Source organism: Hakea prostrata, chromosome 6, assembly GCF_041222555.1.
Source record: "Hakea prostrata isolate BN-2017 chromosome 6, UWA_Hpros_2, whole genome shotgun sequence".
NCBI classification, from domain to species: Eukaryota; Viridiplantae; Streptophyta; class Magnoliopsida; order Proteales; family Proteaceae; genus Hakea; species Hakea prostrata.
Genome location: NC_142605.1, coordinates 713579 through 724597, shown reverse-complemented (window position 1 = coordinate 724597; position 11019 = coordinate 713579). Strand labels below are relative to the sequence as shown.

Genomic DNA, 11019 nt, shown 5'->3' with positions numbered 1-11019 from the left:
GATGCTCAATTGTTTCTTCTTGTTCTTTTTCTTACACACCATAAACCGTTAGTCAACTCGAATCCAAACCGTTAGTTAGCCCGAACCCAAACTGCACCAAACTGAAACTGGCTCGAAACTATTATTTTGCTAATAGGCCGTATTTGGGCTAGGTGTTTTTCAGCCCGAAACCGCACCGTTGACACCCTAGTTAAAACTTTACACACTGACTGGCGTATTGCATATATGTAATATATAACGTTTTCAACTGACATTTTGTATGTATGTGTCGGCGAAATCTCGCCGTTGCCAGGTTCGCCAGGTACCGAACCGGCGAAATTAGGCGAGATAGAGAAAAATAAAAATAAATAAATAACGTAGAACTGTAGAAGAATGAGGGCGGTTACCAAAAAGTATAAAAAACGTGAGCACGACTGTACGAGGGAATAAATGTAGTTCTGGTTTTTATGAGGCTTTTCAGTTTTCCTTTGGAAAACACAAAATTCTTGTTGTTCCCGCGCAACCTGCAACCTACCGAGTAAAATTTATTTTTCGCTTACTTCCAAAGCATGAATCCGTTACTCGAGAGGTGAATAAAACTAAATCGTTGCGGTTGTGGTTGTGGTACAACTCACGAGTAAAGACCCAGAAGCCAAAACGAAGCTCTTTCTCGCGAGCTTGGAGGAAGGGAGACCCACTGAAGCAAAGAAACTTTTCTGGTTCGGTGTAGCTTCTTCTCTTTGCCCATTCATTTGTGAACTTGAATTCGTCTTAAACCCTATTTCAACTTCTCCTTCTCTTTGGTCTGTTCTGTCTGCTATTAACTAGTTAGGTTCCATCTATGTTGGCTTCTTTGGTTTCTTTCTTTTTTTACTCTTTACTTCATTCCATTTTTCTTTACTGCTATTTTCAGCTGCAACATTTGATTGTGTTTTGCTGCTTTCTCTGACTTTTGAGTTGAATCATAGCAATAGCATGTTACTGTACCCTGCCGTCTTACTTCTTTTTCCCTTCTATTTCAGTTCGATAATATATATTTGTGTTCCGATTACAAGAGAAAGCAAATACTGTGTTTTTATAATGATTATGCCAGTACAAATTTATCTTGTGTTACAATGAGGTAAATCTTCTAATTATGATGCCAAGAAAGCATCAGACTAAACAAAATTTTGCACAATCAAGAGTCAGAAATATTTGCAGAAACTATGATCAGATACAACCCAAAACATCTAATCTTGTTGGTCCATTCCATGGCTTAGTTGGAATAAGTAACACAAACCGACTTCTGTCTTGTCTGTCTAAATTGATCGAAGGTTACATCCAAACCATCTTGCAAAAATCAAACCTTCACAAATGCCATATAAAGTTGATAAACAGAATCTATAACTTACTGGGCATGAATAAGTTGGGTAACCAAAGTTCCAGCTACCTACATATGTCTAGACAACTCACAAGAGATGAACAAATGCTTGGTAGCTTCTCCATAGCATTACAAAATCAACACAATTTCATGATAATCATAAATCATTCTGTTTTTAGCTATGCTATTTTTTCCAATTCGTTCATTTAAATTGAAGATTTCGATTGCCTTATTAATTTCCATGAGCTTCACTCGTTCTCCATAGGATCTTAAGTAAAAAATTGGGGCCATTTTGGTGCCCAAAGATTAGCTTTCTGCATGAAAATGTCATTTTAACAGACACCGTTCGTTGTATTAGGTTCACCCTTTACATTTGGACTGGTATTGTTCAGTTTAGTTCCTTTGCAGTTCTGCAATTTTTATTTATATTCATTACAGAATACATTTCAGCTCTTTTGATGATGTTTTTATTATTCTGAAATGCTGCGTATTTCCAGGTCCCTCTCAATATAATTATTTGATCAAAGTTAACAGATAAAAATTGAATTGGACGGATGCTTAACAGAAGCAAAGTATTTCATTACTGCTGCCTACTTGAATGGAACATGCATCATCACAGAAAATGTTCAAACTTCTGTTGCAATCATTGCTATCACAATCTTCAGTTATCCAAAGAGCTTCTCTAATTAATTGAATCTGTTCTTCCACACTTGGGGATCAGGACAAGATTATTTATTATTGGCTCTCTATGTTCACAAACCCCATTGTTCTTGGTGCAACAATGTGATCACACCAATTTTGGAGCTACCCCAATTCACATGCATAAAAAAGACTGCTTGGATTTTATGAAGTCTTGAGTTTTTCACAGCTGCTTGTCGATTACATCTACACTTTATGACAGAAAGCTTTGCTTTAGTTGAGCAGTGTCTAGTTTGTCATTGACACTTGATGTTGACATTTGATCAGTTCAAAATACACAATACAAATAAATGTAAACAGTTAAATTGATTACATGTTTATCAATAGGGTGGATCAACTTGTTGCTGTATTTTGAGTTCCTCTTTTGGTACAACACAATCGTGTTGATGGAACCCCATCAAACTTCTTGCATTTGTCACGTGATGAACTAACCAGCAGGTTTTCTAAGAAACACAATAGAGTAGTATAATAAGTAACATGTGATTAGGAATGTTTAATATTCCCCAGTAGTTATCTGACCACCATTTAGGACTTTTTAGTTGAATCATGGCACTACATGTTATTGTAACCCCCTGCTGTACTCAATAGTTTACTTGATCATTATAATAATTTATTCATCATTTTTTTAGTTATGTTAATCTCCCAATTTTGTTCTTCCACAGTGAACATTATATTCTCGAACTAATTCTTATGAGCTTCACTTGTTCTGCAGAGGACCTTGAGCCATAAATAGTTGGTGCAAGAAGACTAATTTCCTACATGCAAAATGACATTTTGGGGTGAGGGTTTCTGAATTTCACAAATATTATTATAGTATGAAGTAAAATTTGGGATTTGTCTGTTTCTTACTTGCCCAGATATCTTCCATAGGGATTGAAGTGCGGCCAGGAAAGCCTTACACGCATCCATGCAATAAAGATGGGCCACCACTTCGCATTTCCCAGGTCTGTGATTTAAGGAATTTCCCCCCCTTCTTCTTCTTGGGATGGATCTATCATTGAAGTCAGGCATGGTTCATTTAGATGAATTTCTTACTCATGGGTGACATAAGTGCTATCACAAACTGATAGATTTAGAATTTCAATTTTCATCTTGCTGCAGGCTACATTATCATATGTTAGTAAGTCATCAACAGATGGTAAGACATCAACAAAGAGGAGTGTTGTTCAGTGCAATGTTGGAAAATCAAGTCCAGTTTTTCTCTGCGCTCTGCTGCCTGGTAGAATAGAGACATGCCCTCTGGATCTTGAGTTTAAGGAGGATCAAGAAGTCGTATTTTCCGTTTTGGGCCCCCAAAGCATCCACATCACTGGCTACTATTTGAACGTCAGACCCCATCATTTGAATGGATGTGATGATGATATGTATCCTTCCTTCATATATGAAATGGATAGACAAGAAACATCTAACATTCTATTTATTTTGTTGCCATCTCTGTCCTTCAGTGATTGTTGCTACAACTTGTTATCTTTGTCAATTCTTTTTTAATGAATATGCTAGTATTATATCCTATTTTTGGTTACTTTATTTCAAATTTCTCATATAAAGTCACACCTGCATAATTGTATCATATTGTATTGACATGTATTCTATGTTGCATACATGCATAATGCACTAAAATTAAATATGCCTCATTGCTCAGGCATGCCTCAAATACCTTGGTCTCCTAGTTTCCTTGACAACCATGCTAAGAAGACTTATTATGAAGTCTATTGCAATTTAGTACGCTATCTGCAGTCATACTATATCATGGTTTCTAAAGAGACTCTTCTAATGGCAATCCCTTAGTCTAGAAAGCAATAAATATCAGAAATAATATAGATAATTTAGATTTTGTCCATTGGTAGTCTTATGGGTTCGTCATTTCTATCACTGTTCCCTATCCATTGGTCAGAATGATTTGAACAGTGAAGGTATAAGAATAAAGGATTTTTCTTTCAAGTGATGTAAGAGCATATCTACATCAAGTGATAATGTTCTCTTATCTTGCTGTTGATGCCAGTTTTGTTTCCCTTTATTCTAATTATCTATAGAGAATCATATGGGGAAGACATTGGTGAGACTGAAAGCGATGCATCTAGGGAATCTGAGGAAGATGAATATGACACATATGATAGTTTTATTAATGATGGAGATCCTGGGGAACAAACTCCTCCACGTCGAGCTAAGACCAAAAGAGGAGGTATGGGTAATTGAATTTGTATTTACTACAGGGGGCATATAAATACACTAAGTGACTGTTGTGTGTGTATAATGAATCACATCTCTTTTATATAATGAAAAATTGTAAGAACTATGTCTTCAGTGACATGTCATGTTTGTGTGGTCTGGCATCATACCTTTTTATTGCCTTCATCAAGTAATTTTAGTCTGAAGAATCAAGATAATCTCGCAAAATATTAATCTGCATGTAGGACAGCAATAATCATAGTAAGTTGGAATTGATTTTTTGAGTCAATAAAAGCAACTAGTTATTCTGAACCTCTTTGTGTACGTAAAGAGTTGTATATTCTCATAAAGTTTTCTGAAGTTAAATCAATTTTGGAGCATTATTTTGTTAGCCTAAAACTTAGGGCAACAGTTATAACCCCGAGGTGGCATCTAAAGAAATAAACTCTCAGCAAAATTTGCTGGGGTAAGGCTGCATAGGAAAATTGCTCCCAGACTCTGCTTGTGCGGAAGTCTTCACACCCAGTTAGCCCTTTTATTTTGTTAGACTGAAACTTGACAGATTGCCAACATCATTATGCAGAATTCTTCATTTGCCTTATTAATTTCTTCATAATATTGTAGTAGAATAAGCATGGATAGAAGATTATAGAGTGGTGGTTCTGGTTCATGAGGTTGCTTGCAATCATTCCATGTGGCAATTTCTGAGAATGACAATGAAGAGTTATTGAGTTAGTACATACTAGAGAGTGGAGAACATGGGCTTTCCCTAGACTGGCAAGCACATTATTTTACCAGTCATGATACTTTGTGGAAGTATAGGTTGGAGATTTTTTTTGCCATATCAATGACTTGCTTTGAGTGTTTGTCCTTGATTTATTGATTATTTATATATCTCAGATATGGATTTTTTTTTTTTTTTTTTTTTTTTTTTTTTATGGGGGGTGGGTGGGGTGGTTGTCTAGGGTCATGGATGAATTCATGTTGATGAAAATTTTGACTCTTATTTTAGATGAGCTCATCCATCGTTCTCTGAGATCTCCTCGTGAAAAGAAAGAAAAGTGTGGTCCTAGACACAAGCGTCTTAAGAAAAAGTATCAAATGAGTGACTCTGACGAGGACAAGTATCATGTGATTGATTCTGAGGAGGACAATGATAATGAGGCTTCCCAACAACAGATGCAAATGAAGAAGCCCACTGCTGTTTTGAATTTAGATAGTGAGGAAGAAGATAAATGCCTGATATCTTCATTCCTGAAGAGCAGAAATTCCATAATGGCGGAAAGCTCAACTATGGAAACACCTGAACAAGAGAAGTTGGACGCCATAAGGTGAGAACCTAGTGTTAGATACTAACTTTTTGCTTACAGTAACCTATTAAAGATACATCTGTCTTTTTCTTTTCCCTTCCCCCCCCCCCTTTTTGGGTGCTAATTGTTTCTTTTAATTATTATAAGCCGGAAAGTGGACCAGCCTTGTGATCCTTCATTGCTGTCCATTGATGATATGAATGTAGTCAATGGGACACCAAAAGATAAAAGAAAGACAAGGAGAGATATTGTTGACCAGGAAAGGAGCATTGAAGATATACAAGCAGAACTCAATCAACCTATGGCTGACTCCAAGTGTGAGGTCTATAAAGAGGATGAGAACACAGGCAATCAACTCTATACTGATGATATGTGAGTTTTTTTTTTGTCTTCTTATTTATTTATTTATTTGAAGTACTCTTCTCCTACATTGTTATTTCCCTTATGATATGTTAAGTTGCACAGGAGAGTGATTGACGCTTGTATTGTTATTGATAGTGAGAATCAAAAGGAGAAAGACAAGGTGAATGAGGATCTCAAGATAGAGGAGCCTTATCTTCAACCCAAGGAACATGATCCAATTAATAGTAATGCTCAAGATTCGAGTAAAAATCTAGAAGATCAGAAGTGAGTACTTTCTATTCTCCTCATTTGAGTAACATAAACACATTCCATAGTTGTTTAGCAACTAGGCAACACAAGGTGATAGAGGGCTCCCCTGGTCAGAACTTAGTGTAATAGATACAATAGATACTGATTTTTGCTTATCTTAAGCCTTTAAAGATACATTTGTTTCTTTTTGGTGCTAATTGTTTCCTTTAATTATTATAAGCAGGACAGTTGACCAGCCTTGTGATCCTTCATTACTGTCCATTGATGATATCAATGTAGTCAATGGGACACCAAAGGATAAAAGAAAGAAAAAGAAAGATACTGTTGACCAGGAAAGGAGCCTTGAAGATATTATACAAGCAGAACTCGATCAACCTATGGCTGATTCCAAGAGTGAGGTCTATAAAGAGAATGGGCTGTGCGAGGGGTTAGAGAATGAAAACATAGGCAATCAGCTCCATACTGATGATATGTGGGTTTTTCTTTCTTTCTTTCTTATTTATTTATTTATTTATTTAAAGTACTCTTTCTCCTACATTTTTCTTTTCTTTATTGCATGTTAAGTTGAGAGTAACAATCAAAAGGAGGACTCGGTGAATGAGTATCTCAAGTTAGAAAAGCCTCATCTTCAAACTAATGAACATGATCTGATTAATAGTAATGCTGAAGAGTCCAATGCAAATCTAGAAGATAAAAAAATGATTTCTTTCTGCTCTGCTCATTGAGTCACATAAACACATTCCATAGTTTAGCAATGGTCAACAGAAGGCATTAGAGGGGTTCCTTGGGCTCATAATATATGCAATATAGCGATGTAATTTGTGAAAAATATAAGCCATATTAATGCAATATAATATAATTATGCTACTTGTGACTTAATATGATAAAAGCAACATATGCTAAAGAAAACATAGGATATGTTTTTAGTATACTCATTAAAAAAACAATAAACATGTCAACTTAAATTTGTGGGGTGTCAGATAACTGTTGAATTATAAAATATGCAGCCACAAGGCTAGCTTCCATCTTAAATTTGGGAAGTTGCATGGATTGTAGGCGACACCTTGGCAACTATGACACATAACGCACAAGATACTTGTGTCCGAGATGAGAGGCTTACTGCGGTCTCTATCTTTCACCTATGACAGTCTTTTTCATATCAATTGGAATGTGTCCTTACCTTTGACGAAATGCATGGTATTTGCTCTTTCTGTTTCAAAGTTTTTTGGCATCAAATTAGATAAACCAATGACGATGTTATGTCTTGAGAAGGGAAGTGATTTACTCTCTTGTCTGAGGATTGCAGGAAGCTTAAAAAGAAGAAGAAGAAGAAGAAGGGGAATGAGAACATGACCCATGAGGAGGATGGTATACCTCCTCAGGTAAAGGAGCCCTTTCTTGAAAATCTTCAACCCAATCCGGTAGTGGGTGATGTTCAAGAATTCAGTGCACATTCTCAAGATGAAAGGTATCTCCTCCAAACCTCATCCCCACGAACCACCAACCCTCCCCCCAAAAAAAATTTTGAAATTTATTTATTTTTATCAGTAGTTTTTCCCTTTACTGCAAGCAATCTCTTTTCTAACGGTGACTGTTTCTTTTATTCCTGGGAATAGTGAAAGGCTAAAGAAGAAACAGAGGAAGAAGAAAAGTGCTAAAAGCAAAATGACAATGTCTGGGGATGATGTTGGTGAACTTCTTGAATCAGAGGGCCTTCGTATTGACAGCGATCAAAGAACAAACACGGACACGCAAAATGAAAAGTGAGTACCTTCCCCCCCCCCCGGTACTTCTCTCCTGGGTTAGGATCAGCTACTCCTGCAGATAGTTAGGCCCCACATTGCAAGGCATGGGTCCCTCACCTGAAATGTGGTGCCTACCCCGTGTGTCATTGGATGTGGGTGGTAGGTTACCCCTGTAGCTAATCCCAACCACCTTCCTCTCTCCCTCATGCTTGGTGTGCATTCTTATGCTGCTGTTATTTTCTCTCACACAAACATCAACATTTAATGATCACATTGGAGATATTTTGCCTAACAAAACTTGCAGCTTTCTTTTAGAACACTTTATTCCAAATTCTTTTACATTAGTTGGAATATATTTAATCGCAAGGCAGTTATTGATTATTCAATCCACCTGAAATATTGAGATGGTGAAAAAGAAAGACTTAATGCAGAGATGATTGTGAATCTAGTTTGTATGGTGGCAGTAAACAAGCTCCTAAAAAGTATAAGTGACCCAATTCGAAACTGGATCTGGGTGTCTGTCCCATGTAGTCGGATAAAGGCCTACTTGACTCGAGTCGGATGCTTGTTGGTGTAGGAATAATTGTTACACTTTTATATTCTAGATAGAAATCTGCTTTCTGTAGGGTAAATTGTTGAGTGTAGATTCTGAAACTTGAAGCTGTATATCGTAAAGAAAATTTATATATTTGATCTCATGTGCAGGGTTCATGGCTTAAACTTGGACAAGGTTGGGGATGAGAATGAAATTAATGTCCCAAGGAAGAAAAAGAGAAAACAGAAGTCTGAGAGTGAAATGGATATCGGCAATGGCAATTAAAGGTGAAAAGGATGAGGATCATATTAGAGACTGCAACTCAAGAGTCCAGAGTAGTAAAACAATTAGAAGGCAAGGTCGTTGAGAGAGGGAGGGGTATAGAGTATTTTAATGCTTCCCTCTAAAAGATTAACAATTTTTTTGATGACTGCATAGGGATTACGATGGTCCTGGTACTTTGGTTTTTTTTGTTAGCTGAGAAGCTATATTGACTTCTCACATTTACAATCTATGCCTCAATTCAAATTTAAATTATGCATGAATGCATTTATGTTACTTGCTAGTGGGATTAATTTTGTGCTTGTGTTTAGTTATGCTACTGTGAAATGGAGATGTTTATGTAAACTACTATGCATGGAATGTGTGGTAGATGAATGGTAATCTATTTTATCTAGCATTGAGTCAGCTTGCCACATATTTTTCGGGTGAAAGAAGAGAAAGTCAGCTTGCCCACATGGTAGTAGATCAGTAAATCAAACTTCAAATTAGATACATGACATTTCACAAGAAACTTGAGTCTAACCCTTGGAGGTCATATTTTCATGGTCATTGTACCTACAATTTGACATGATTCATATATGAATCTAAGTTCAAAAGACCCACTAATTCATTAAATAGCAACTGAAAATGAAGATTCAGAACTTCCCTTGTTGAAGTAATTGGATTTTTATTTTTATTTTTTTAATTTTTAATATTTTTTTCTCTTTAAAATCCTCTTCAATCTTCACTTCATCCGCTAGTTATAGACATCCTCAACTCTCAATCCCTCCAAAATGGTCTCTTCTATTTCTTCAATCCATTCTCTTTTGCCCCCTCAATGATAGTGGGAAATTCGGGGTGCTCTCTGATGTACCCAAGGTAATTAATTACACATGGAAATCAACCAACTGCTGACTTGCTGGTCAATAGATCGAGGATGCTTTAATATCTCAATCTATTAGGTGGCGTTTGGTTCCGCAATTCTGCAGAATCAGACTCCAGGGAATCATGACTCCAACAAAAAAAAGCGTTTGGTTAAAAATTGAATCGGTTTCTTCGTGAGTCATGAATCTCCAAGAATCCACGTTTTTGCCTAAAAATCTGAATCAGTTGGAAACCACCTATTGAGGTGGTTTCCAAATCGAGTCAGCCAATTCTGGGCTCGATATAAAAGGGAAAAAATGAACGTGACTCGCCCAAACTCACTTTCATCGAAACGAATGCTCGACACTCGACAGAAGACAAAGCTCTCCACACTCCCGCGAAGTTGAAGATCCGTTCACTCCTGCTGCTAAGAAGTTCGAATCACTCCCAACTCGTGACTTCTGCACTCCTCACTTCTGCACTCCTCACTCCTGTTGCTGAGAACTCGAAGCACTACCGCTGCTGAGAAGGCAAGCAACTCGAAGCACTTCTGCTGCTGAGAAGGCGAGCCATTTCTTGATCTGAAGAAGGCGACGAACACCACCAACCCTGCGACGAAGGATCCCTATCACAGATTTATTGAATCATGGTGTTTTCAGCAGATCTGGAAGAAGAACCCTAGCTTCTCTGCTCTGCAACTCCAGCGTTCCCAAATTTTTCTTGGTGTTTTCGGCAAATCTGGAAGAAGAAGCTAGAGCTTCTCTGCTCTGCAACTCCAGCGTTCCCAAATTTTTCTTGGTGTTTTCGGCAGATCTAGAAGAACCCTAGCTTCTCTGCTCTGCAACTCCAGCGTTCCCAAAATTTTCTTCGTGTTTTCGACTTTGGCATCGAAATAGGCAGTAAGTCTCTGCATAGTCTTTATTTTCCCTGATTGGATTAGTTTTGTGTTGGGTTTCTTATTCTCTATCTTCGTTTTACTGTTGGCTTGGTATTCTTGCATTTTGAATTCGATATCGGTTTTGGTTTTGGCTTGGGGCTAGTGTTCAAGGTTGTAATAAGTAATCTTTCAAGAATCTCTTCTTCTTTAGCTAACTTCACTGGAGCAGAGGAGTGTTTTGGGATTCATCAGCAAGGGTGAAAGGGGTGTTTCCTTGTTCTCGTGGGATTTTGTAAATTTTGAAGTTTATATTAGAATGGGTACGGTGCTGGGGCTAAATAAATTATGGATTGAGTGCTTTTGTTAAGGGTTTCTGGTGGCTTTGACTCAGTAGAAAAATCTCTCATGGTTCATGGTTCATGATTCAAAGGTGGTTGTGTTTTTAGGCGTTTCTTGAAGGTATTGGGTAGGAAGTTTCAGTGTTATAGGGAGACAAACACAAGGGCAGATTTCTTGGTAACTTTAACAGCAACAAGAAGTTTGTCAAGCGAAAATGTATGGCCAGAAACAATTTGAATGGAATTTCATAGGGATAGTAGAAGGTTTGT

At 37.2% G+C, this 11019-nt stretch overlaps 1 protein-coding gene across 2 annotated transcripts; it reads left to right on the top strand.

The window, feature by feature from the left end:
- The first annotated feature begins 436 nt into the window (after positions 1–436).
- On the top strand, positions 437–9061 carry LOC149012077 (uncharacterized). 2 transcript variants are annotated; one of them, XM_089160222.1, is made up of 12 exons: positions 437–698; positions 2751–2817; positions 2909–2982; positions 3140–3402; positions 4072–4220; positions 5220–5538; positions 5665–5889; positions 6016–6144; positions 6353–6601; positions 7436–7597; positions 7746–7892; positions 8580–9061. In XM_089160222.1, exons 2-12 carry the CDS (start codon positions 2805–2807, stop codon positions 8692–8694), a joined length of 1845 nt encoding a protein of 614 aa, XP_089016348.1. In that variant the 5' UTR covers positions 437–698; positions 2751–2804; the 3' UTR covers positions 8695–9061. The 2 variants fall into 2 exon arrangements, with proteins under 2 accessions (XP_089016348.1, XP_089016349.1); XM_089160223.1 differs by having other exon boundaries at positions 437–703.
- The last annotated feature ends 1958 nt before the right edge of the window (positions 9062–11019 follow it).

Excerpts from the sequence above, each read along its gene's own strand:
- LOC149012077 (XM_089160222.1), top strand. Across the intron at positions 3,403-4,071 it reads AATGGATGTGATGATGATAT|AGAATCATATGGGGAAGACA; the intron begins GTATCCTTCCTT and ends AATTATCTATAG. Across the intron at positions 5,539-5,664 it reads GAGAAGTTGGACGCCATAAG|CCGGAAAGTGGACCAGCCTT; the intron begins GTGAGAACCTAG and ends AATTATTATAAG.